This window comes from Sminthopsis crassicaudata, chromosome 4 (genome assembly GCF_048593235.1).
Source record: "Sminthopsis crassicaudata isolate SCR6 chromosome 4, ASM4859323v1, whole genome shotgun sequence".
NCBI classification, from domain to species: domain Eukaryota; kingdom Metazoa; phylum Chordata; class Mammalia; order Dasyuromorphia; family Dasyuridae; genus Sminthopsis; species Sminthopsis crassicaudata.
Window position 1 is genome coordinate 452,712,036 of NC_133620.1, and position 27,846 is coordinate 452,739,881.

General features: G+C 40.6%; 1 protein-coding gene across 5 annotated transcripts in view; it reads right to left on the reverse strand.

Annotated features, from left to right (window-relative positions):
* SSH2 (slingshot protein phosphatase 2) overlaps positions 1-27,846 on the reverse strand; it is a 225,901-nt gene that overhangs the window by 29,826 nt on the left and 168,229 nt on the right. For all 5 annotated transcript variants that reach the window (XM_074263779.1, XM_074263780.1, XM_074263778.1 and 2 more), the window contains 6 exons: positions 21,463-21,566; positions 17,615-17,679; positions 7,960-8,081; positions 4,319-4,387; positions 3,465-3,530; positions 211-405 (listed from right to left, as the gene is read on the reverse strand). In XM_074263779.1, the coding sequence (XP_074119880.1) occupies positions 211-405; positions 3,465-3,530; positions 4,319-4,387; positions 7,960-8,081; positions 17,615-17,679; positions 21,463-21,566 (621 nt within the window). The remainder of the gene's footprint in view (positions 1-210; positions 406-3,464; positions 3,531-4,318; positions 4,388-7,959; positions 8,082-17,614; positions 17,680-21,462; positions 21,567-27,846) is intronic.

Here is a 27,846-nt window from a genome sequence, read left to right on the forward strand (position 1 = left end):
GTTTTTAATATTTTTATCATGGCATTTCAATATTTGTACTCTATGCGATTTATTTTATGCACTTAAATATATTATTCTGAAAAGGAGTTAGTACACAGGCTTGAACAGACTGCCCAAGAGGTCCATTATATAAATGAAACCAAGAATGTGGCAGTTGGATCACTAACCGGTCTATAACATTGGTCACTAAGCAGCAGCAACAGGACTCACATATCTGTAAAGAGAGCTGGTGAATCTGGCCGATGGGACTGCACATCTCTCATGGCATTCCATTCGTTGACTGATGACTGGTCAGAGTTGATATGGCTCTCATAGTAACTCACCCAGGTTAGGAATAGACTGCCTGGGTAATAGTTATGACTTCTGGCCACTTCACATGCCTTATGTAAACTTTGTAATGCAGACCTGAAAGACATTGGAACATGACCATCATAGGCCTGAGGTTGACTGAAGGCAGAAGAGATTATTCACACAAATCATAACCTATGATTTATTTATTTCACCAAATCTTAGAATTGAAGAACCTACAATGATTACAACCCCTATTTAAAAGACACTTCTTTTCTCTTTCTTCATTCCTAACAAGTGGTTATCTAGCTTCTGCTTGAATTTTTCATTGACAGAGAATTTCTTCCCTATTCAAGTAGCCTCTTCTATTTCATGGTGAGGAAGGCCTTCCTTATGTTAAGCCCAAATTATCTGTATCCCTATAACTTCCCAATCAGTTTAGCTCTGTCCCCTTAGAGCCAAGCAGAATAAACTTAATCTCACTTCCATATGATAACAGAGCTCACATTCATCCTAAGGCTTCTCTTCAGTTTAAACATTCCCAGTCCCTTCAACTGATTTTTCACAGGCATGATTTCTGTATTATTTGCCCAATAGCTTTCAAAATCAATTTTTAAATCTCGGAGAAAGTGTTATTTAAAAACAATCTCACTACAAAGTTCACTGGATATTTTGGATTCTGACCATATAGCCTCCATTACAAATTTAGCTACTCTAACCCCATATATCTTTTCAGTTTTATTTTTCAGGTGGAAGGCATTACTCATCCTTGATGAATCTAGCCCACAAGGCACATGGTATCTTAGTAGGGTCCAATTTCACTGCTGGGTCATCACTGAACTAAAGATACTTGATGATTTCATGACTAGGGAACAATGGTTATTTCCCATTGACTCAATCTTTCCCTAACATAATGTCCTCTTGATTCTTGGGATACTGAGATGTTGTATCCCGAAGGGCTTCCATCCAAGGCTTCAAGTCATGATGATTATGCTGACCATTAGCAGGAAGCACTGGCCTCCAAGAAGGTTCTCATGGTTACTACCTTCTTTAAACTCCAGCTTCTTAAATTGTGGTTCATGACCTCACATGAATATAGGGGTTGTGAAATTATAATTTATTAGCAATAAATATTTGACTTGCATATCTATTTTATAAGCCTATTTACTTGAGGTCATGGAAAAATTTCTCAGGTGAAAAGGGATCTCAAGTGGAAAAAGTTTAAGAAAGCTACTTCTGAAGAACAGCTCTGGCTCTTCTAAATAACCATTAAACTTGCTGATTTTATAGGGGAAGCAGATTTCCACTTACAAACTGAGTTAGGAAGCCCAATTTAGTTACAAAAGCAAAGTCTCACAGAATAAAGCCATGTCAGTTGCCCTGCTTTTTGCTCAATGTAAGAGGATAATTACAGGTTTTGTGAGGCATGTATTTAAACTCTAAGCCACTGACTTTAGCATGACATCCCCTCAACCCCCTCCAAGTGCTGCCTATTTTAGGTAAACATCAGTTGGGATGTACCTGCCTTTTGAGAAGCTGCTACAGCTACCTTCCTATTAGGGGAACATTTGGTGAACATGACACTCTGATTTGAAGATTGGTTTATATACAAACCAGAAAAGGCCTTTCTCTGAAAAGCCAAAGGGGCTTGGGCCAGCTAGTCTACTACAGGACATCAAAGCCTCACCTCAGGTCGCTAATTGAATCCACAGGGTCTTGAGAAAGAACACAGCTTTGTGCACTCAGACAATGAGGCTGAAAATGCACTTGTTCCCGGGGCTTTCTCCCAGCAGAGTCCTGTCATTTGGCTCCTGTCTGGTGCCCAAGGGTAGATCAGGCACCACGAGCACTAGTTGGAGCAGGTCAAGGGTACTCCAGGAGTTGTATACTCATGAATCTGAGAATCAGCCACAAACACAGGCCCTGAAACTGTGTCCTGTGTGCCTCAATTACTGCATGAAGTGATAAGATTGTGAGCAGTTCAGATCAGCCCTTTCCCCTAATCACTCGATAATGGCCACCTGGGGCTGTGGGCTGGATTCTCTCTCTCTCCCGGGTCTATTTTTCAGGTTCTTATTTCTTGCTTGGCTTGCCTTCCTCTCCAGCCCCTTGGCCATTAGTACTTCCAGTAGAGGGCAGGCAGGGCCTGGACAGGAAGTGACCAGCATGTCCTTCCACTCTGAGATTACCTCATGGCTTACACAATCTAACCATCACTCTGACTTTTTTTTTTTTTAAACTAGGAACAAGAAAGGAATTCCTTCAAGACACTAATTAGAGATGGTCTAATTGTCAAAAACTATAAAGTTTTTAATTGTAAAAATGTAGAATTGTTTATGTCAGTATATATTTATAATTTAGGAGGGGAAGGGAAGGGAAGGGAATAAGTATTTACACAGAGCCTACTTTATGCCAGGTACTGTGCCAAGTGCTTTTAACAAATATTAACTCATTTAATTTCCACAATAACCCTGGCAGTCTATTTCTATCCTCAATTTACAACTGGAGAAACTGAGGCAAACAGAGGTGAAGGACTTGCCTAGAATCTCATAGGCAAGTGTCTGAGGCCAGATATGAACTCGGATTCTCCTGGCTCTAGGCCTGGCCTGGCACTCTACCTACTATAACACCAAGCAACCTCTCAGGAAGAGACAAGAGCTTCAAAGGGGCACTGGGTGGGTGTTCAAAGGGTCTAGCCTTATCCATGATATTATGATATACACACATTCATATTCTCCCTCTTCCTCTCCCTCTTTCTCTCTTCTATCTTTTTAGGAAAATGCACTGCCAAATTTTCTCTCATCACCTGAAAACAGAAGGCCAGCTGACTAGCAGGAATGGCCAAACCCTGGACCAAGAGAAGATCGGGAGATGTGGGGTCCAGGCTGGCTCTGTCCCCGAGTCACTGTGCTCCTTAAGAAGTCACAATCTTTTGACATTTCAGTTTCTTCCCATCTGGTGAGCTTACAATTAGAAGATGACTGTTCCCTTTCATTCTTTACCACTATTTGGACAGTCAATAGCTGACCATTCAGTGTATCAGCCAGATCATTGGATCACACACATCATCAATGGAAAATAGGCATTTATGTGGTCCCTGCTGCCATACCAAATGCCCATTCCTCACAGCCTCTCTTTCAAGAACACTTGTACAGATATTTAAAAAGACATCTTACCACATTGCCTGCACGGACACGGGTTTGAATATATGAACTCTGTTATCTGTTGAAACGCTGAACCCACTTAGGAGAAAAGAGAAAAAAAACAAAGTCAGAGGGGGGTTACTCCTGCTGGGTTTTTCAAATCTTTTTCCCACCCTGGCACAGCTGGTAAGGCAGAAGGAACAGCAACATGTGCATGGAAGCCCACCACAGTCCAGGGTTTGAGTGAAAAGCTTATCCCTGGAACGATTGTGGCTGGTTTTTATCTGTTATGAAAAACAAGTGGAATCTCACAGCCAAGTCAGGGCAAGGCATTCAGTCAACAGAGATTTCCAGCTGTAGGGGTGAACAAACTGTCCTGGTGTGCATTACAATTTGGAAGCCCTCTAAGATGCAGTAACTGAACTCTGGCATTGGGAGCTGTTGCAAACAGCTTGGTCTCTTGCTTCCTGTTTTTAGGACAGCCTCTAAGAACCCTACAGTCACTGTGGAGTGTATTGTGACTGGCAGGGAAGGTTACACAGTAGGGCAACAGCTGGCAGAGAAGCCACACACATGCTTGAAAGAGGAAGCATCATCATCTGGGAGACTACTGCAAGTCACTCAAACTCTGATTTAACTTGTGGCCATTTGAGAGATTTACAAGGACTACACAGATACAATGCTTAACCTTTGGCCTAGCAGGCCAGGAAATGGAGAATCTGGAAAGTTACACCCTCCCCTCACCCCCCACTATTTTACAGAGCATGTTTTAAAAGGACTCATTGAGCTTTGGGCCTGACAGTACAGTGGGCCTCCCATTCAGCTGAAGGAGTATACAGTAAGATGCGACTCCACCCACTGGCATAATGAAAAGGGGACGTTCTTACCCATCGCCATCCAAATGAATAAGGGTGTCACTCCAGAGAGGCAGGACCAGACCCATGGTACAAGTGCTACTGTGGGAACAAGAGACCCAGTCATTTCCTGTTACTTCAAAGCACAGTCAATTTTTAAAAATTCCTCCAATGAGGAAGAAAAACTATAAGGTTACACATTTCCCAGTCAACTCTGAGAGCTGTCTTTAGTAAACTATCCACATTTCATTTGTGCTTGCTGAAAGCCTTTAAAAGTGCAAATTCAAATACCAGGAAGCCTGCAGAGCATATCAGGGTAGCTATTAGGGATGGGGGTGGAATAATAAAATACACACAAATATAACAACTTGAGGACATTTGGGAAGCCAAGTATGGATGGTGAGAAGTCATTAAGTTGCCACCATTATTGAAACTTGGTAAGAATATCAGCCATGAAAAATAAAGTCCACGGATGGTATCCAAAGGCTAATGAATCTGGGCAACCTTCCAGTAAGGTATCATCAGCCCTATTTTATAGACATGGATTAAGCAACTGGCCTCAGGGACCTAATACCACACTAATGAACAGGCTGGGGTAAACAGCTAAAAGATCCTAATTCCCAGCCTGTGCTCAGATCATGAACCACACAGGTTCTTCTGACAGGGGTGAGCCACCAAATATGGTGCTTGCCTGTAGGCCTTTGGAAGTGAGATCCAAAATACTGTCTCTGGTGGGCCAGTCTCTTCCTAAGTGCTCTTCTACACCCCCTAGTTTAAGAATTCTGTGTCCTCATGTATATAGATGCTTAGAGGAAATCTATCTAAAAGTGATGGAGATTTATTCTTAATAAAACTAAAAGTCTTAAAGGTAAGAGATGTGTGCGTGTGTATTGTGTGGGGGGGAATCAGCCTGCAAAAGCCAAAGGTAACCAGAGTGAGGAACCTTATACCTTTACATGCTGCTATGTCTGGCTGCCTGTGCTTGATCTAAGGTTTTTCCTTACACTTACTGCCCCAAGTGTTACTCAACACCATCACCAGTGATTCCAGAGCTTATGAGATTCAAATCAAGACTAGAATAACTTACATTAGAATCTTCTACACAGAGGCATGGCTACTATGCCAGGCTACAGGAAAGAAATAGCCTCGTCACTATTTATGTAACTGGGATGAGCTCATGGAAAATGTGTTTTGAAAATGGCTTCTCAAAGTAGAGGGGGAAGATTTTTAGTATAGCTTTTTTAGTAAGTACTTAGCAGGGTCCCTGGTAACACCTAAACTTGTGTAATGAATACTAAGGCCCCAGAGTATAAGGAGCCACAGCAGAAAATGCAGAGGCTTAGAGCCTGAGTGCGACAGAGGCACATGAGAGGGAGAGAGATCTAAGAACGTCTAAGAGCAAATTTTCTGGGAGTAGAACTTAGTTTAGGTGAGGGAGTTTCTTATTCTGGGAAGGAGGCATCCTGATTTAAAATACGCTGGGATGGCAAAAACTAATCTAGCTAGTGGGCTTCCTCATAAGGCTCAGTCTTTATTTTCACAGATATGGTCCCTAATTAACAAGAAGGGATCTAATAGCTCATAAACTCTGCAGGTTTGTCCTCTTGAAACCACATTTGGAACAGTGCCATTTGGAAATCAAGGCTATATTGCATTTTTAAATAATTTTAAGTGGCTAAAATTCAACATAATTTTCAATTAACTGGTATGTAGGTGAAATTCTGAAAGCAATCTTAAAAGAGTTTCTTGGGGATGTCACATCTTAAATGGAGCTTGAGCAGGATTCTGTTTAATGAGATCACTAAAAATATAACAGGACAAGATAATGTTCATTTGTAGCTTTCCAGGATTTGTTTCTGCTTGAGCTAACCTTCTAACTTCTGCTTAACAGTATCTTAGAGCATCAAGCTTTCATACACAGTATACACACTAATGAGAGGAGTTCTGCAGGAGTTTAAATGAAAATGGATCTAATCCAGGTCCTCTGGTAGCTTGCCTTTTTGGTGCCTGGGATGCCTTGATGTTTTTGAGACCCAAGAGCAATTTTTGGGTCCAAGGACAAAGAACCCAGGAGTTCTCAGGTCCTTGGGCTAACTGTACTTCTCTGTTACAGAACAGACACATTTCTACTTGTTAATGGTGGTTCTTAGGTACTGTGCCAGCAATGCCATCAAGGCCAGAGGAGAGAAGTGCTACCTTAAGGATACATTCTTAGGGGCACAGGCTAACAAGCCTTCCTCATGAAGGGTGCAAACGCCCAGGACAATGTCACAGGGACGAGGTCTGACTCTTGGCTGGTCAGGAAGAGCTGACCCCATCTGGTGAGGGGTTCTGGTGACAGGAAATTGAGACCAACTTAGGAAAGAAGCTGATTTTAGCTTTCATAGATAAGTTTTTCTAAAGAACACCCCAGGTCTCAATGGGGAACCTAAACAAAGGGAAAAGAGGTGGAATGATGAAAAAAAGCAGTGAAACCCTCAAGTTCTAGGACTGTAGGAAAGGGGGAGGTTGGCAGGGCAAATGCTGGCCGCCATCCAAGCCACACAAAAGGTGAAGATGCTTCTCCCCTCTTACACTTGAACAGGAGAAAGCTTCCCACGGTGCATAACATCACAGCATGAAACCAAAGGCAATCACACATGGAAAACAAAGTAACAGTCACAACTGTGTGCTTCTGGCAAATCCAACAACTTGCAACCTGCCACAGCTGCTGTGGATAACTGGGGTCTCCAGTATCAGCTCTGGAATGAAAAGCTGATAAACCAACGCTTTTTTGGGAGACAGAAGGATGCTAGTTTGCAGCTGCCTTAGTGGAGCTCACTGGGTGGCAGTATTCTCCTGGGGTCGGGGTCCCAGCCCCATCAAACCTTGAGTGCCACTCTGGTTTCAAACCAGGAAGTCTGTGTGCTGAGACACCTGGCAGGATTTCCTGAGGCTGATTATCTGGACTGCAAAGATTTGCTTAGCAGCCACATTCCACAGCCTTCCTAAGACTTCTCCAGAAAATGAAATGGAAAAAAAGGAAAGCACCAAACTCAGCAGCAACGTAGCCCAGGCCAAAGTGATACAGGTTGTCTTCGGTTACAAGATTTATCATCCTGTTTAGGGCCCAACAGAGGTCCACAGGCATAAAAGCTTCTTATTAGCAGATATTTTCTGAACTGAATTCAGATGTGACTCGGGGATCCATGGCTTTCTTCAATACAGAGGAAAGTGACAAAAAGTATAAGGCTTGGAAAAGCCCCCAGCTTATGACCACGAGTAAATGCCCCAGAGGAGAATGTGCCTATTACACTCTGGAGACACGGAGGAGTCGAGCCTGATGGGAAGTTTGGTGGTCCCACTAAACTAAATTCTAACTGATGGAAACAAAGAGACAACAACTGATTGACGGATTTTTCCCTAGAGACATCTTAATTGGTTAAATTTAAAGTAAGGGAAGTGGGGAAGGGGAAGAGAAGGGGAGGATGCCATGTGAGGCACAGGAGACAAAATAAGGCTGTTGTTTTCCAAAGCACTATGGGTTTCACTGCCTCATTTCTCTCCAGACTTGGTGTCCATACCTTCCCTATTCTAGTTTGATGCACGGAAGTAAATTATGCAAGAGGATGTCTATTTCAATACAAAATGCAAAGTTTATTTAAAAAGAAGCTTCTCTGTGCTCAGTACCATACCTGTCATTGGAGGAGAAATCCATCCCGAGCACAATGCTTTCTTCAGTATCTTGTCTGCCATTTGTGGAAACCACCACCATATATCGAGTGCGGTTCTGGTATGTGCTTTCCAATCTCACAGCCTGTAAGGTCAACAAATAACAAAATGACTTCAAGAGATAGGACTACAAGTATACTGTGGTCTGTCCTTTCTACTTAAATATGCATTTGTAACGGATGTTCTAGTTATATTTCTATCAGGTCCTTGCCCCATAATGACCCCATTATTCAATGATTGGTAAGTTAATAGTGATGCCTTCATCGCCAGACCACAGGGCCTTTCTCCATTTCTCCAGCCTCAGACACATCCATCACTCTCTTTCTTGAGATTTCTGGCCCTCTCCTGGCTCTCCTCCCCTCTGACTATTCCTTGGACTCCTTTGCTGGAGATCTAGGTCTAGGTCTAGGTCTAGGTCCTGCTCGCTAACCATGGGTCTCCCACGGGGATTTTTCCTGGCCTCTTCCTCTAGACTATTTCACTTGGTGATTTCTTCAGCTCTCAAGGATTTGTTTTTCATCTCTATGCTGACAACTCTCAAATCTGCTTATCCAGCCTTAGCCTCCCTTCTCATTCTGGCAGGTCTATTGACCATCTTAAGTTGCCTATGAACCTCTCTCCTGATTATCTCCAATTTATCCTGTAGACATCTTGTTTGTACAAAGTTGTTGCATGTTTTCTCCCCATTAGATGGTGAGCTTCCTAAAAATTTGCCTTTCTTTGTATCTCCAGAACTTAGCATAGTGTTAGGCATTGTGTAGCACATAGCAGGCCCTTAATGTTTGTTACTAGCAATAAACAGTAAAAGACTTTTTTTTTTCTTAAATTCAAATTTCAGAAATGATATGTTTCTTAACACCGACTTTTAACACCATTCAATTTATTTTATCAATAATCTAGTGATCCTCTGAAGCCCTATATATCCATCCTCTTCAGATCTGAGGAGTAAAATGTTTCAAATCCTCATGATTCTGACCCTTGAGATTGTGCTCAGGAGAGCTGAATTACCACTGGAATATCTCAGAATTTCACTAGGTCATCCCCCTTATACTAATCATGCTAGTTCTGCTGAAATTCTGAAGTTTTGCTGTGATTGTTACGGGCCAACAAGTGACTACTTTTTTCAAAAGGTAGACCAGCAGAACACAAGATTGGCAGCTCTTACCAATCTAGAAAGACTGAGCACAAGCCTACGATGGAAAGAGTGTCTATCATCTGAAGAGCAGCCAAACCAAGTGCAGAGAATCTCTAGCATAGTCACCATCTGATGAATTCCTTTGGCCATGGTAACTTGTAAAAGGGGTAAGATATGGAAGGCAGGGCTGCAGTCTACAGAGTACTTATACTACTGAACGTGGAGATCTTTCAAAACATATCAAACCTTGCCAACATCCAAATGTCTGGGAATAGGGACTTCAGATGACAGAAACCTAAGCTTTAGCAATCTAATTTTGAGAGCTAAAGGGTTGAATTATTTCCTCCATTGTATCATCCTAAGAAAAGCTTGGGAAGCACAATAGCAACACACTTAGACACACAGATAACCACAAAGACACAAGACACATGGTTGCTTCTAACAAGAGCTGACCCAATGAGAAGGTAATCCTGGTATCATGTTAACAAGTCTACAAAATAGACATCACCAATGTGTGTTTCAGAAAGTCACATTGTGGAAATTCAAGAAAAACACATTTAATAACAGCTAAGAGGAACCAAGATTAGGGGAAAAAAACAACCAAAACCCCAAACCTAAACCACCACCAAAAAAGCCAAAATGCCAGCCCTAGCATCCTAGGGTCATATTAAGGGAATTCACACCAAGCCAGAGTCTGGCATAGATGAAAATGGCACTCTAGGTCCCAGGAGGCCGGGCTAACAGTTCCTCTTATATTTTAGGGCTACTGGAACAGCTCCCAAGACAGTTACAATCATTTTCATCATGAAACCCAATTAGGGTAAACTGGAACAGTATAATAAATGAGATTTCAATGATGTTACATATTTGAACTTTTGTTTTGGTCAGCTCTAATTGAACATAAAAACGAGGAACCCCCCTCCCCACTTCATGTGGATTTCAGTCCCATCATGTTTAGCTTCCTGAACATGTCAGTGTCCCTTTTCTTTCCACTCCAGCTCTGGGAATGGACTCTTAAAACACATTTGGCATGGGAATAACTGTCTTGCTCACTCCTCCTACTCCTACTCCTAATTGGTGGCAATTAACTGATAATCAAAGTTGATAAAAGGGGGGAAATCTTTAGGAAAAACTATCAGATGCAATACAACAAATTAAGCTAAGTATGGAGGATCTTCTTTATAAGAGGCTTTTCATGATAACATTAGACATTTCTTACCTAGAAAGCTAAGAACTTTTTAAAAAGTTCCACATTTTAACTGCATGTCAAATAGAAGATTATATTATATTTAAAAGAAAGCTCACTAACCCTAGAGGACAGAACCCACTAGTGTATTAGATAAGGTGGTTGTTCAGGATTTTTTTTTCCTCAGTTGTGTTCAACTTTTGATGACCTCATTTGGATTTGTCTTGGCAAAGATATTGCAGTGGTTTGCCAAATTTTTTTTCCAGTGCATTTTTATAGAGGAGGAAACAGAGGCAAACAGTTAAGTGACTTGTCCAGGGTGAAGAGCTATGTTCCTGGCTTCCAGCCAGGTGCTCTATCCATTGCACCACATAGCTGCTCCAAAGGGTAAGTAAGGCACTATGTTACTATGAGATCGGTTGAGATTCTGGAATCATTCTGTTTTAAACCCTTTAGTTGGATTAAAGACAAAGTATTGTGATTCTTAGGATTTAATCACAACTCTCTTAACAGTATATAGAATATTGCCGGAGTCTTCAGTAAAAGGAATCTACAATGTTTTATATTTAGATATCGTCTAAGAGGTGTGAGAAGAGAATCTTAATTTAAAATCCCAAGTCCTGGAGAGGCAGAGGCATATACAAACAACAGAAAATTTGCCCTGGCTCCGGCTTTCTTCCGCATTCTTCCACAGCTACTTGGCTTGAAAAAGGATTAACATAATCTAATTTATTTCACTAAGCCAATTTGAGTAAAAGCAATTTTAAAAGGCATCCTTTGCTTAATACTCCCTAGAATTTGTAGTAACCTCCAAGTTTTTTGGGGGTCAGGAAGCAATATGCAATACAAGACTGGAGAGACTGTGATTTGGAAGCAGGTAAGAATCTTTTGATGTGGCCTATGGACAGGGCAAAATATAGAGCTGTCCCTTAGATAGGGCCTTCCAATACACACCGCCTGCATCTTCTCTTTTCAACTACAAATATGGTATGATCAGATTCCCAGATTGGAGCTACTACCCACTACCTGAAGTAGGTAAGTTCTGGGGGAATGGTTCTTGACCCTTTGACATCTGAGGGCCTCCTTTCTGAAAGGAACCAATTTCACAGACTTCTTTCTCTACCAGTTCTCTAAATATTTGTTGACTAAGAAAAATTCCTGACAAAAGGCTGTTATAATGAATTCAGAAAAACTTTAAAAGAATTTATTTTTATCAAAACAGCTATTAAATGCTGAGAAAATAGCTTATGTGCAACTTTTTCGTTTTCCAGAAGGAATGATTGAGTATTCATTTGAAATGTCTTGTGGTGCTCAGCATCTTTCAGAGCCTGGAAGTCCATTTGAAGCAATCAGTTTCAACCTTACCTCTGGTTTCACATTTAACCTGGTTTGCTAATCATTTTTATTTAAATTCCACTAAGACCCCAGATTATTTTTACCTTCCGAATACAATTCTTCCTTTGCAACAATAACAACAACAAAATTTGTTTCTGCACATACAGAATGCACATACATATATATTGTACCTAGAATATACTATAAGATATTTAATATGTATGGGAATGCCTGCCATCTAGGGGAGGGGGTGGAGGGAAGGAGGGGAAAAATTTGGAACAGAAGGGAGTACAAGGGATAATGTTGTAAAAAAATTACCTATGCATATGTACTATCAAAAAAATGTTATAATTATAAAATTAATTTAAAAAAAATTCCAATAAGAGAAATGTAGAAAATCATCTTTTATCTTAATTCAAACTGACTATTTTTCTGGCCTTAAATAAAGATCAAGTTGGTGACCAATGCTTGGTGTATGCAGGGATTTGAAGAGCCCAGGCAATAATCCACAGTTTCTAGGGGTTGATGCTCCCACTCAATGTCATTTTTGAAATGTTCACTTTCTGTAAAGATGGAGAACAGCTGATCACCACCCTATATGCATCCTAACCTTTCCCATGATACACTTAACACGTTTGACTTTGGGTAAACATACAAAGTGCTGTGCTCCAAAAGTATTTACCTTCATAATAAAATATTTTCTTGATAAAAACACAAAGTTCGCATTACCTGTTTCTCTGTCCATCACCCCTTAGCATCAGAAATGTTTCACTAGGACTCTGTCTTAATTGTAAGTTACAATTAGGACTCCGTCTTAATTGTAATCTTTTTTACTAAGAGAAAGAGCCTTATCAAAGAATTCAAAAAAGAATTTAGAAGTCAAATGTGAGACATTGAGGAAAAACTAAAATGATGAAAAATAAAAACCATACAAAAAACCAAGAATATGAAAAAGTTAACCAACTAGAAAAGGAGATACAGAGCCTCAAAAACAAAAATAACTCTTTGAAAATTAGAATCAGGCAAGGGGAAACCAGTGAAAAAAGCCATGAAATAAAACAGATTATAAAGAATGAAAAAATAGAACAGAACATGAAACATCTTATGTGAAAAATTATATATCTGGAGAACAGAGCAAGAAGAGAAAATATACGAATAACTGAACTGCCTGAAAGTTGTGACCAAAAAAAAGGACCTTGACACAATAATGCTAGAAATAATCCAAGAAAATTGTCCTGGAGTGCGAGAACATGAGGGAAAAGTAGAAATAGAAAAAATCCACTCATCACCACACTTCAACAAGATCCTTTATGGAAAAACACATGAGAATATTATTGCCAGATTTTGAAACCTCCAGATCAAAGAGAACATTTTACAAGAACCAAGGGGGAAAAAATTTCAAATATGTTGGAACTACAAGTGTACAGGACTTATCAGCAGCCACAATAAGATTGCAGGTCCTGAAATCATATTTACCAACAACCAAAAAAACCATGTCTGTGGCCAAAAATATATCCAGCAAAATTATCTATAATACGAGAAAAAAATGAACATTCAATGAACTTGAAGATTTTCAGGACTTTCTATCAACCAAACCTGAAAATTTATCAATATCAATATCAAAGAACAATTTCAAGGAGCTCAATATGGCTAAATTGTTTATAAATGTTTAAGATTGACATCAATAATACAACAGCTCAAAAGAAAGAATGAGGCAGAGTAATGATAAAAATAGTAATTATGTCATATACAAATGAAGTGCAGAGGAAGAATAGACACAGAGACATTAGAGGTGGAGAGGAAGGCTCGTTCTAAAAACCTATTCACATTGAGAAAGGCTTAAAAGGTTAAAAGGCAATACTACATTATATACCATGAAGGATATAGTACCCTCCAAAACCTATAAGGTAATAAGGGGGAGGATGGGGTGGACAGGGAAGCAAAGGGTGAGTAAAGAAGAAAAGGGAGGGATCCATGGGTTGGGGGAAGGCAAGGCAAATTAGGAGGAGAATTAAAGCAGAGAATCAACAGGGATAAGAAAGATATGTGTATCTATGTGTGGGGGTATGTGTGTGTATGTATGTATCTACATATGTATATATAAATACATTCTTTCTTAACTATAACCTGCTTGGGGAGGGTAGGAGGATGAAAGGGGAAAACAAATAAAAGTAAAAAAGGTGCACAGCAAAGAACAAAAGAACATTTTACAAGAAAGATGGGCACTCATAAATCTAATTTCTTCTACACACACACACACACACACACACACACACACACACACACACACACACTCTCTCTCTCTCTCTCTCTCTTTCTCTCTCTCTCTCTCTCTCTCTCATTTTCTTTTTTTTTTTTTTTCTCCTATAGCTATTTATAAAACCATATGCATGGATAACTTTTCAACAATGACCCTTGCAAAACCTTCTGTTCCAAATTATCTCTTCCTTCCCTCCACCCCGCCTCCCTTAGATGGCAGGTAGTCCAATACATATTAAATATGTTAAAATATATGTTTGATCCAATATACACATACATATTTATTCAGTTATCTTGCTGCACAAGAAAAATCAGATCAAGAAGAAAAAAAAAACTGGGAAAGAAAATAATGCAAGCAAACAACAGAAAGAGACACACACTTTCTTGAACTGGTCATTTGTTGTTATATATTTTGAATCCTCTCTGATGTTCTTCCAAGCACATGAAAAAGTTCTCTTTTGTTTCATTTTGTTTTGTATTCTTTTTCCATTTTTCTTTTTCCTTATTCTTTCTTTAAATAAAATAAATTAGGAAAAAAAAAAAAGAGCCTTACTTTTACATTGTGCCTTTGTAACTAATATTTCTCACCTGACAGGAAAACTGAATTATGAAGGTCCAAAGTGTAGACATGGGGTTTACCTTCTCTATCAGAGGTTCAAAAGTAGGAAAATATTAAATTCCAGCCAATAGAGCAACAAAGCAAAATCTATAGCTCAATTTAAAATAGACTTCAGGACAAGAAATAGAGTTTGAAGTTTTTTTTGGTTTTATTTTGTTTTTTGCTGAGGCAATTGGGGCTAAGTGACTTGCCCAGAGTCACACAGCTAGGAAGTATGGTTGAAGATTCTTTTCTTAATGGGGAGAGGGGGAATGATGAATGTTAAAAGAATGCAGTTTTCAATTCATTTTGACCTTCATGGACACACCTAAAATCAATGAATCCTAAAAAAAAATAACTTCAACCATTTTTTGGGAAAAAAGCTTCTTGACATTAGCAGCATCACAGTGGTGCTGTAGCTTAGGGTTAAGAGCATACTTTTACAGAAGAAAGCCCAGTGTTGAGACCATAGGTCAGTATGAGAATTATTAAAAGATTTAATTTCTCCCTGCCTTATTCCCATTAGGCCTAATCTAAAAGGTCAATTTCTTGTATCGATGCTTCAAAGTCATAGTTTCTCAGTGATGTACATGGAGAACAGGTCTTCATAAGTATTCACACCGCTACAGGAAAAAGCTGGCTTCATTCCAATTACTAATCATCTTCCTAATCTGTTTCAGAAAGTAAAAAGCAAGAGGAGAGAGAAATCTGGGGTCTCTGTTTGCTGTTGGGTTATTCTGAAAATAAGAGAATGAGCTTCCAGCTGATTCTCCAACTTTTAACCTTATGCAAAGTCCAAGATGACAGTTTTAACATTCCACATTTAACTTAAAACAAAAGGCTTTGCTCTGACTCTACAAAAGCTCCTTTTAGCTACAAAAAGTACTAACTGGTCAAAAGTCATACAATGTAGCCAGTGATTTTGCCTGAAGATGACTCACTTAACAGTCTGCAACATAATGACTACATATTTAACAATTTGATATAATTGTAATATGCTGTGTCATGTTTAAAATCCAAATTCATTCAGAAATTTCATTTAAATTTTTTGAATTCATTTTAAAAAACATTAAACAGCTGAAACCACATATTCAACCCTAGGGACTGCAGGATTATAGTCTGAGCTTGAAGGGACTCTGAAAGCTGTTTGAGTAAGAAAAGCAGGGATTGAAATGCCAACTCTAGCTCTGGCTCTGCCACTACTAGGTGGTCCTGGGACAGCTTTGGTTTCCAATTGTAAAACGAGGCTGGACTAAAGGATTTAATGATCTAGTCTAAGAAACAGTGATTAACCATCTACTGGGTAGGGAACATTGTCCTTGAACTCCAGGAGCCTGCATGACTAGTGAGGGTAGGGTGGCGCTGACCCAAGCAGAGATGACCACCTCTCAGTGTGACTGGGACAGAAAGATAAAGGAAGGCCCAGGGAAAGCTTCCGCGAGCACGTGGAGCTAGACTCCCAAGGGCAGGCAGAAATTCAATCACCCTGAGGGTGGGAAGGGCAGGTAACTGGGATCCTATCCTGCCTGCTGGGGAAACAGAGAGTGAGTGCAGGACATCAGGGGCAAAAAGGAACCCTTGGGGGGTTTCTGAGCAGAGGTTAACCTGTATGGAAGGAAGGAAGAGAACAGGGACAGAAACCTCAGGGCAGTAGTCCACAACTGTATAGCAGAGTGCAGGAAGGTGGCAGCAGGGGGAGGGGCGGGTGTCTGAGATGACAGGAGGCCGCTGCACTGGAAGCCAGAAGGCTCAGATCAAATCCTGGCTTTGGCCCATCTCACCTGTGTGACCAAGCAAGGTTTTTCTCCAGTACAGGCCTCAGTTCCTTGATTTGTAAAATGATGAAAAGATGGGCACAATGGCTATTCCAGCTCTAAATCTCTGATCATGAGAGGTAGAACCGAGGGGATCTGGTGTAACCAATTGGGCATAAAAAGTGAGGGGGGAAAGAAGCAAAGGTAACATCCAGCTTTCAAATGGGAAACAAATGGGGAGACAATTAACAAGAATAAAAAAAAAGTTAAAAGGGAGGAAGGAATTCGTGCAGGCTTTGACATGTCCAGTCCAAGGTGCAGATTGAATATCAAGATGTCCACAAGTGGAGGTCTGGAACTTAGAGACTGGAAGCAGACTTGGGCATCCCTGGCGATGAGCCCTGAGATGGGAGGTGGACAGATGCAAGGAGAAGCACAGAAGGAGAAGTGGGCCAAGGATGGATCACTGGGGAACACCCCACTGAAGCATCAGAAAGAGGATGAGGAACCAGAAGTGTTCCTCTCAGCTCTGAACCTCCTATGACCCATCTTGAGAGCAGAAACTCCCTTTTCTTATCTCTAGATCTCCACTGCTCACAAGCCTCATATAGGGCATGTGCTTAATGCATTTACTGGATCAAAAAACCTCCAATTCCTGTTTCTCTCTACTGATTTATCTAATCCTTTTTGGGGGTACAAAATTACTTTTATACCCAGGAAGTACAACCCCAAAACAGAAAGGTCACCAATAGAATGAGAAGGGAGAGCATAAAACTAACCCACTTCATCAAGCCGGGAGTGGCAGGACCAGTAGAAGCCAAGAAGCCTTTTGGGTTCTCAACAACCTGGCTCCATGCTGCCTGTCCAACTGTAGTTCTCACCACTCCCCAGGACAAACCCCCTCAACCCTCTAGCATACATGTATGTGCCTTTGTTCAGGCTGGGCTGACTCCTGGCTTTTTCTCTTTCCCTCATATAATTTAAATCACACTGTTCTTCAAGACCCAGCTAAGATCCCACTTCCTCTAAGAAAGGAAGATCTTGCTAATCCCCACCCTGCCACCTGCCATCTTTTATCTTCCTCTGAATTCCAATCCCACATACAACCTTTATACAACCTCTAACACATTTTGGCACCTCCTGCTGCCTTGTAGTCTTTGTTTCACAGACACAAGTTAGCCTTTGTCCAATAATCAAAAAAGCCCACAGAGAAGGACTGTCATCCTTTCTCCACAGGCCCAGTGCTAGAGGGGTACCACCAGGAGTGCCGGCCTCTAAAAAAAAAATGGTAGTTTTCCACTATCTTGGAAAATAGAGGTTTGCCTCCAAGGCTCCTTCAAAAAACACTTACCAGCCTAATGTTGTCTTCAGGGCGGAGTAATATGAACATGGCCTGCAGGTGCTGCTGAAGATCACCTGGAGAAGTTCACAAAACAAAGGTTAGTGCTTGCTCTGAAGCTCTCTTAGGACTTTTGTCAAAATGAAGCTGTGGTTCACAGATAGGCTCTAGGATAAGGTAGCAATTAGCCTGGTATCTTAATGAGGCTGAGTGATTTCCCACTGATCTAGATGACTGGAAAGAGGACTGTTTCTTTACATTTTGAGATTTATTCAATTTTACTACATTGATTTCTTGAAAAAAAAATTTAAAATCTATTTTGTTTTTATATTTTCTTCCTCTATGAACATATCCCTATATCAAACCATTTCATAACAAAGAATTAAAAACAAAACAACAAAGGATCATAGCAAAGCTACATAAGATATCAACTTTTCTCAGAAATTTCCAAAACACCCAAGACACTGAGCAGAACCAGCTCATTTGATTTCATCATAAACCTCAAGTCTCTTCAGCAGAAATTGGGCTGGGGAGGGCCAAGCGTTATATCCTGTGAAGGGTCAGTGGTTCTCTTTGAACATTCCAGACTATTCTGTCAAGGTCTCTGCAGCTGCTCTATCATTAGCCAGTGTGGATAGGAACCCTCAGGAGGGGAAACAGATTTGAAGAGTGCATTCTAGAGCACCCAGTACACAGTAAGTATTTAATTAATACTTTTATCACCTATTTTCATCAACCTGTGGCACAATGATACAATCAAATCCCATGAAGGAAGGGAGCCAGAGAAGCAGCTCTAGTTCTTAAAGTAATAAGGTTTATTATGAGAACTGGGCTCAGAAAAGTGCCCCCTGGAAAAGAGCTGTCCATATTGTAAGTGTACTTCCCTTCCTGCACTGTCAGAAACTGAGGGAGCAGACCAGAAGGGATGTGACTAAGGACAGGTAGAATAAATACCCTTCTCACCATTTTAAAATTCTATTTGCTGCCACTACTAGATATATTTCAACAGACCAAGCAGATTTTTACAACACTGTCTGCTTTCCCTTTCCAATGTTCACAGGCACTATCCTTTTTATCACTTATTTGCTGAAGTATTTGAATATTCAAATATAGGCAGGAATAGGTTCCACACATTTCCTCCCTGACAACTAGGACCAGACACAAGAAACACAATCTCTTCTCAATATTATTAGATGTATGCAGATATCTTGCTGTTACAAGGTTTGTTGTTTGTTTTTTTTGTTTTTTGTTTTTTTTTGTTTTTGTTTTTGTTTTTTTTGACTCTGTAAGCATCTTCATTTGGGTAATAACATGAATTGGGCTAGACTGGCTCCAGGATACATCAGAATCCTAGATTCAGTCATTGGGAATTTGTATTTATTCTGACAGGGTCTGATCTGTTCTAGTCCCTTTCTCTTCTTTTCCACCCCTTGCTTTTTTAGTTGGTAATGGAAAAAGCTGAATGACTAAAAGTCAAGTGGAAACCTGGACTGAAGTTGTTTGAGGAAGTTTCAGCAAAATTAAAAAGGCCAGTGGAGGATCAGGAGCTTTCAAAGCCGCTGACCCCACTCCCAGTTACGTGCCAAAGACAGATTCACTGAACAACTCATTCAGGCAGGCCGGATTGAAAGCAATACTTTGTCTCTTTCTTCCTTGTACTGTACAAGATTAATAACCAATATCACCTTGAAATACAGAGCCTCACCAGGGCTAGTTCCTCTCTGGGTAAGAGGACATTGGGGAAGTACAGGACAGCAAAGAAAAGTTTTGTGGTTTTTAAAATCTGAGGGCAGATGGACAAAAAAGTTGCTCCTAGCCATCTGAACCCTTGTATTAGAAATGCTTCAGTGGCTTGGGATTTGCTGTGGAAAGAGAACATTGTTACCGACATGATTGATTAGAACTCAACAACATGATTGAGTGGCTCCACTGCCCCTAAACTGCCTGAGATTTATTGGGTTGTAAGGAGAGACAATTACAGCTTCAATGGGATCCAGTATTTCAGAGTTTTACCTCTGACCTATTGGAGGTCTCTAGTGTAGTTTGCTCCCCTACTAGCACTTGCAACATCTTCCATTCCTGAAAGATCCTGGGGACCACAAATGTGTAAATGAACACAATTGTCAAAATGAGGAACAACTTGGGCTATCATCTCTGACCATTGTCTTCAAGCTGATGTTTTCCATAAGATCTTCAGAAAGGGGACATGGCAGGCAGATTTGCTTCCTGAAAATTTCCCCTCCCCCCTCAACCTCCTTTGCTCTGCATTTCCCCTGAATTCAAATAAAGTTTCTCATTTTATATGAACTGGTCTTTCAGTGACATGACTTTGGGTGTGTCTTATTTTAAGCAAGTCCAATATATATGAGTTCAAAGGATGCCGAAGAGATCCAAAAGGACCTCAGAGATGATCTTGTCTAACCTCACTTTATTGATAAGGTCACACAAGTGATATGTGAATCAGGATTTGAATTCAGGTCCTGTGTCTCTGAGTTATATCCTACTTTGCTCCTGAGAACCCTGCAAAGTAGGCAGCAGGATATCACCTCCATTTAATGAACCAGCTCAGAATGAAAATGAATTACTTACATCTGCTAAGTGACTAGAGCCAGAATTCAAACCTCCATTTTCCAATTCTCTTTCTACCATGTTGCCTCTAAAATTTCGAATCTAAACAAATTATTTTTCCTGATAAATTGTCCTTAAACTAGTGATCTTGTCTTTTTGTGTTTGGCTAGAGTCTGTCACTTGCTCTGTGATGGCAGACAGACATGTTTTAGCCTCTATGCTCCTTTGTATTTTGCATACAGGAGACACATCATGTTTACTGAATGAATCTGATTTTGGAATATTTAGGATTACAGAAGAGGTTTTATGTAATTATCTTAAAGAACTTGTATTAGAACAAATCTTGATGTCATGGGAACCTAAATATGCTTGCTTTTATTTATCATTTTCCTGTACCATCATTGAAAAATATAAATGAAAGAAAAGTCATATATTCATTAAGTACTTATTATGTGCCCTCTACTATATTGATGCTGGGAAAATAGACAACTGAGTAAGTATGAGGGCAACCACCTTTGGGCACTTAAAAGGTACCTAGGGTAAGGAATCTAGCGTAGGGCAGTTCCAGAACAAGGAGAATGAATAGAGGGAGCATACAGCAGGGTGCCTCCTACAAAGGCCTAATTTCCTGATAGATGCTAAATGAGATACAAAGGGCCTGGCTACACAGAGGGGTAGTGAGCCATCACTCATTTATCCACCAGCCAGGACAGATCAGTCCCAGAACCAAGTCTCAACTGATGGATGGCTGGGGATGTATGCAAGCTCTCCAGGTCAGGTCCAGCTGTGGTTGTATAGGAGGAAGAGGGAACTCCTGGTTTCTTGGTGGATTTTGGCTGGGATGTGACACATGGCCTGGGGCTATCTAAATCTGGTAGGCTAGTGTAGTTTATACTCACTCACCCTAGACAGAAATAACCTTAAGGACTTTTGTTTGGTTAGTTAGGAGGTGAATTTGATATGCTCAAATCCAGACTTTCAAAAGCCAGAATCTTAAGGGAGTAAGTCCCCTGAGACTTAGTGGTTTGATCCCATAGGGCAGAGTTGGGACAAATGAGTGGCTGTTACAAGGAAAGCAATTTCAGCTCGATGACAATTCTGTTAATTATCCAGGGCAAGAATGAAATGGGGTTCCTTCTAACTCTCAGATCCTCTAAATCCAAGGGAGAAGCCACATATAATCAGAATGTTTCACATTTCCTGCTATTATGGCAGGACAGATAGAGAAACAAGGAAGCCCTTCAATGAAGAGCCTGGGCAAGGTGACCAAGGGGGACAAGTGGCTGCTTTACCTGCATGCTTGTTGCGCCTGTGACTGATTCTCGGTGTGGATGACCCATTTCCCCGTGGCAGGAAGAGGGCTGCACCTTTCACAGTGAGGAAACTTTCGCTGATACTACAAGGAAAAACCAAAAGGGAGAACCTGGATTAATGCAGATTTAGATGCCAGAAATGAACAGAAAGTAAGAACAGAATGAACAGAAATTAAGATCTGCTTTAAGGAAATACTGTAGATCAGCTACCCCCCCTCCCCCACCAATTTCAAGGAACAGAGGAACAGTCATACTAGCTCTGATCTGCAGAGAGCTTTAAGATTTACAAAGTACTCTTCTTATAGCCCAGTGACTTAGTATTGTTATTATCATCACCATTTTGCAGATGGGGAGACTGAGGCTTTGAGATGTTAAATGACTGGCCCATGGTCACACAACTAGCAAGTTCTGAAGGTAGGCCTTAGATCTGAGTCTTCTGACTCCAAGGTCAAAACTCTTTAGAAAAATGAGCCTTTTTCATGAAGTCTTCCTTTCTAGGTAAGAGTTTAAATTCCAACTTAATACTACATAAATTATAACAACTCAAGGTATATTTAGCAGGTGGACAGAAAAAAATGTGCCAGAATGATATACACTAAGCCTTCTACTGTTTCCAGAAATGATGTTAGAAGCTGCTTCCATCTAAACAGTCACTCAGGGTAAAAGTGTCATAAGCAGTCTCTCAGAGAGCTAATGTGATGCAGCAAATCAATGGCTTTGGATATTTTATGAACTACAACAAAAACACAGATTTTGAAAAGTCCTCTTAGGACTGTGGGGTGCTACTAAGCACCTCTGAGAATTCTGCAGTCCTACTGGCTAACTTTAATTTATAGTATTATATTATTTTACCTTTGGAAGTGGTTTATGAGATCATCCAGTTCAAGTGTCAGTAAACTACCTACTAGGTTCACTCTGCCTGTGGATTAAGCATGATTTCTGTGTTTTTAAATACAAAAAATTAGCCCCTAGGCCTTCTGAAATCAGGTGGGAGGACCCATTATAGTTTGCTGACCTCAGAGTCTAATGCAACCATTCTGCAGATGAATAAACTGAAGTGTATAGAAGTAGAGCGAATGGGCCCACATCACAAAGCAAGCTTGTGGCAGGAGACAAGCTCTGGACTTCCCTGACCCGAGGCCTATAAGTACCTGACCTGTAGACATTTGATCCCGGTGTAAGAAACCCTGAGCTTCCAAAATAGAAAAAAAAAATGCTGCAGGAAGCTGGGTGGGACTTGATGTTTTGTTGAGCTGCTCATGTTTCACTCTTAAATGCTTGGTTATAAAAAAAAAAGGTTGAGTTTCTTGGGAAGAAAAGGGATTAAGAGATATATTTATAAATACAGATGATATTAAGAAAAACTTAGCAAAAATGTTTTAAAAAAGCAATGCAAAGGGGTAGCTGGGTAATAAATACAGTGGGTAGAGCACTGGCCCTGGAGACAGGAAGCCCCGAGTTCAAGTGTACGCTCAGATACTTGATGCTGACTGTGTGACCCTGGGCAAGTCACTTACTCCTGATAACTTTGTCAAAAAAATGCAATGCAAAAAAGGCCCCACATCTTAGTCTTTGGTGAGACGGAAACCCCAGGCTCAAGGGGGGGCATTGATGTATCACTTTCATCCCCAGAGGAAAGGGCTAGAGAACATAAGATTGGGGAACGGGCTCAGGATGGCAAATAAGAGGAAAGGGACATGGGAGCTCGGGCAGCAGCTCCTCTGGAGGGTGGGGGCTTACGAAGGCCTTCCTCACACCACCCCTGGAAGGGGACATCACATGCCTGCCTTTGTGCTGGGAGCCTTCGGGCCCAGGCCTAGGCCGAGGCGGCCATTTCAAGCCTCCTGACCTTACACTGCCTTTCCCACATGGTTTTATGAGATGTCATTTGTTGGCCGAGTCTCCCCCTCTTATCAGGCAGAATGAAGAGTGAAAATAGCTCAGTGAGACAATGCCCGCATGGAGGAGACTCAGCCCATCTCCAAATTCGAAGACAAGGCCGCTCCCTGAATGGGCAGCGAGCTGCAGGGGAGTCTCCATTTATTCTGTTTTCATTTTTCAGTAAAGCCTCGAGCTTTTGTGGTCTGTTGCACAAAATGTGTCTCTTGTTACATCTGCAGGGTGCTCACGTCATCCTGTTGAGGGTTATTGTGCTTCACTTCCATTAAGGGAACAACTCACAACAAAATGTCTGAGTGACAGGATGAAGCCAGCACACCACAGACCGGAAACGAAATTTACATTTCATTTACAATTACAACAAAAACAACTATCCTGCTTTATAAAATGAAAATCATTTTGAAAAAAACAAACCAAATAACTAAGTGTTCCACTTAGTCACCAGCAGAGAAATAGCTTTGGGCACTTGTTCTTTATTTCTCCAAAGGGACATTGGACACAAATTCATTCCAGATACCATCTGAAAACATGAATCAACTCTGCTGAGCAGACAGAAAGGACGGAAACACACATTTATTAGGGACCTACTATGTACCAGGTCCTGTGCTAAGTGCTGAACAAATGCGATTGCATTTGTTCCTTGCAACAACCTAAGGGAGTTGGGTGCAATTATTATCCTCTCTTTATAGTAGAGATTGAAATTGAGTCAGGCAGGGATCGAGTGACCTGATTAGGTTGATACAGCTAGTAGGTATCTGAGACCACATTGAAACTCAGGTCCCATGGACTCCAGCCCTATCCACCAGCCAGCTGATTCTTCTTGCTATTAAATCTCAGACTGAAGATCAACTTGAAGCCCTAGTTTGTGATCTTTCACATTTTATGATAACAAAATGCACTATACTTTAAATGAATCTAATATTCAGGATTTAGTTTTTTGTTTTGTTTTAAGTAACAGACTTCCCTGTCAATACAATGTTGGCTCCACTAATACTCTTTTTCCAAAAAAGGTGACAGGACTACATACTTCTATGAAGGGAAAAAAAACATAACACATTATCTGCCTAATCCTGATCGCCAACCCACCAATGCATGCTTATGGCTACAGGAGGGATGAGATTAGGGAATGCCCAACTGCAACAGCCAGTCAGCAATGCCAGAACACTTCCAAATAATCATGCAATTAATCCCTCAGGCTCCATCTAACTATTTTCTTTTCAGCAATTTACAGATGATGAGTGTTTAATAACTAATATTTAATTAATAATAAAATATTAATTAATAATAAAATAATAATAATAATAATAAAAATAATAACCAGATAATTGGTTGAATTCTGAATGGTAGAGATCAATAATATCTTTCTGATGCACAAAGTAGAAACTGCTTTTACATATAGAGATAGAGAACACAAAATCCTGAGTTCCCTCAGGGCCAAATTTTTTTTTTTTTTACAAAACTTCCTCCATTTAACTTCTTAGGCAGACCAAGTTCAACTCAACTATTATTTATTGAGTGCATGAGGAAGGCCCTGTCATATTAAATCAAGGCTACCAAGACAAGATGAAGAGACACTCACCATCTTTATGGTCTAGCAAAGCAACCTGAAATGAAAATGCCCAATTTGTATAGGGAGATAAGATTATGAGAATCTATCACACATTCTGGGACAGCTAGATGGTGTAGTGGATAGAATACTGGGCCTGGAATCCGGAAGGCCTGAGTTCAAACATAGCCTCTGACAATAACTATGAATGTTATCCTGTCACAACAGTCACATGACTGACCCTTTTTGCCTCAGTTTCCTCATCTGTAAAATAAACTGAAGAAGGAAGTGGCAAAGCATTCCACTGTCTTTGCCACGAAAACCCCAAGTGAGATCACTAAGAGTTGGACATGACTGAAATGATGAAACGAAACACATTTTAGCAGGAGGAGAAAAATCATGTTTTCTTTCTAAACAGTTCTAGATGCATTTATGAAAATGCTGGTCTTCTTCAAAAGCTGCCTCTGGAGAAGGCTAACTGACAAAGACATAATTTCTTTATGTCAACCCCTTAACAAAGCAGGTGTCCAGGGTCCTCACATTTTCAATTTTTAAAAATTCCTTTAGGCCTAGTTCATGAATAGGTGAAGTTTACCCTATAGAGCCTGGCTCTAATGAAAGCATTATTTCTAAAGCTTCTCCCACCATGTGTAAGATAAGTAAATATAAACACTTAGGACTTAAGACTCCATAACTCATAGGTAAAGAAAAGGATGAATTTAAGACCATCTCAGGGATTCAGAGTTATTACTTCATTAAACAACAACCATCACCAACCTGAATCATTCTAAAACAGCTGCTTTTTCTTGGGAAAGAAGAGACATGATGAAAGAATGATATATACGTCATTTACAGTGTTATTGTTTCAATTTGAAGGAGCAGTGAAATACTATGGAGCTTTTAATCTTAATCTGAGTGAAAACAATCTATTCTTTTCTATGAGATATGTTTATTAGATATTGACTTTGCTGAAAATCACAATAGTCTAGAGTTATGGGAAAATACAAGTCCTAAGAGACAAAAGCACAATGACGTTCAACATAGTCCCGTCAAAAAAATTTAGGGAATGGGGTTGGGCGGCAGTAGATTATAGATCATCCTACCCTCAACTTTTCAGGTCAGGATAGAAAAGACAATGCAAGGAGGGAGCTAAGAAAAGGGGATGCAGGATGGTGATTGTAACACACTTTTTTTTTTTCTCTCCCTATAAACATTCTGATTTCAAGACATACATTTTAATTGGGCTTTACAAAAGAACTCTCCAACATAACTCTCTCTCTCTCTGTGATTGTGGATATATGTATACATAAACAGACACGTCCATATCTACGTATCTTAAAGATGATGCATCACTGCCTGTGTTTTGCTGTTGCACCCCAAGGATCAGTGGCTTTTCTGAGTCACAGCTACAACTTTTTCTCTGTGTCTTCTTTCCCCTCAGAATGTGAGTTCCTTGAGAGCAGGGACTGTCTAGCAGCTAATTGAGTCCCCACAGGTTAGTATGGTGCTTTAAACAGAGAAAGTGCTTAACCAACGGTTTTTCATTCATTAATTCTTAGACCACCGACTGCTTTGGAGGGTCACTGCAAGATGATTACTGGGTGGTAGGACTGAGGACTTGGGGGTAAGGACAGCTGGATGATCTCGGAGCCCTGCCCCCCTTACCTACCCCACTTAGCTCCTTGAGAGTTGGGGCAGTATTTGGTGAAGAGAATAAATGAGTGGGTAGTGCAGCAGTGGTTCTTCATCGACAAGAGAGGGCAACAATAAAATACATGACCTGCAAATGTGGCTAGAACTTTTTTCTATGGATAAGCCTCTTGTTACAGCCGTGCCAAGATTTGGCATCAATGAAACATACTCAGAGATGCCTGGAAAAATGTCCTTCGCCATCCCCCTTTTTCCCCCCAGGCAGTCAACAGGTAATGGCAGGGGTCAATCAGTGGGGAAAGTGTTTAACTGTTGCTGGGGTGAAAGTGAAACTGGAGGAATGAGAAGAGGAAGGACCAGCAGGTGCACAAGCCTGGAAGGTGCACTGACTCCTGTGACTTGGCCCTGTCTGGGGAGAACCAAGGGATTTTCAAGCCAGCAATGTCTGCAATGCTAAACTTTGAGGCAAAGCGATTTGATTTTCTTCCTGAAGCCACAATTTCCCACAAACAAGTTGTTGGAAAGAGTGCTTCATTGCATAAGGTGGGATGGCTATTTGGAATTTGATTCGGCATCAATTCAATTGTTATATTTTAGTTTTAAAGGAGAATGTTCTTGAAAGGGCGCTTTCAAAATCATTTTTCCAATCTATATACAAGATTTCCCCCCCCCTTTGAAGATCCTTCCCAACTCTTGTCCCATTTACCTAGAGAAAATAACCAGCTACATGGCCTTCAATAATAACTTGCCTTGCTTTGAAGGAAAGCATAGGAGAGAAGTATTAGACTGACTACCAAACCAAAGGTCTACTGAGCTCATTGTTGTATACCTGGGAATCATACAGGAAATAGAATCTTCCATTTAAATTGTCCTATGAAAATTCTGACTATCTCCCAGCAGGATAAGGTTCTGACACTGAGATTCCTTCTCCAATTAAACTCCAATGGGCTGGCCATGTTGTTGGAATGCCAAACGTGTTTGCCTAAAAGTCTATTTTACAGAGAACTCAGGACAAGCGCTCCCAAGGTGGTCAGAAAAACAATGCAAGGACCCTCTCAAGGTCTCTTAAGAACTTTAGAACAGATTGTATGATATGGGAGATACTGGCCCAGGGCCCCTCGGCATGCTCTCCTCAGAGAAGGGGCTGTGCTCCAGGAGTAAAGTGGAATGGATTATTCCAGAACAAGATGTGCAAAATCCGTGAGTCTACCCCAAGAGTTTACAGGGACTACTTGTGCCTGACCTGTGGTAAAGCGTCCTGAGCTCAC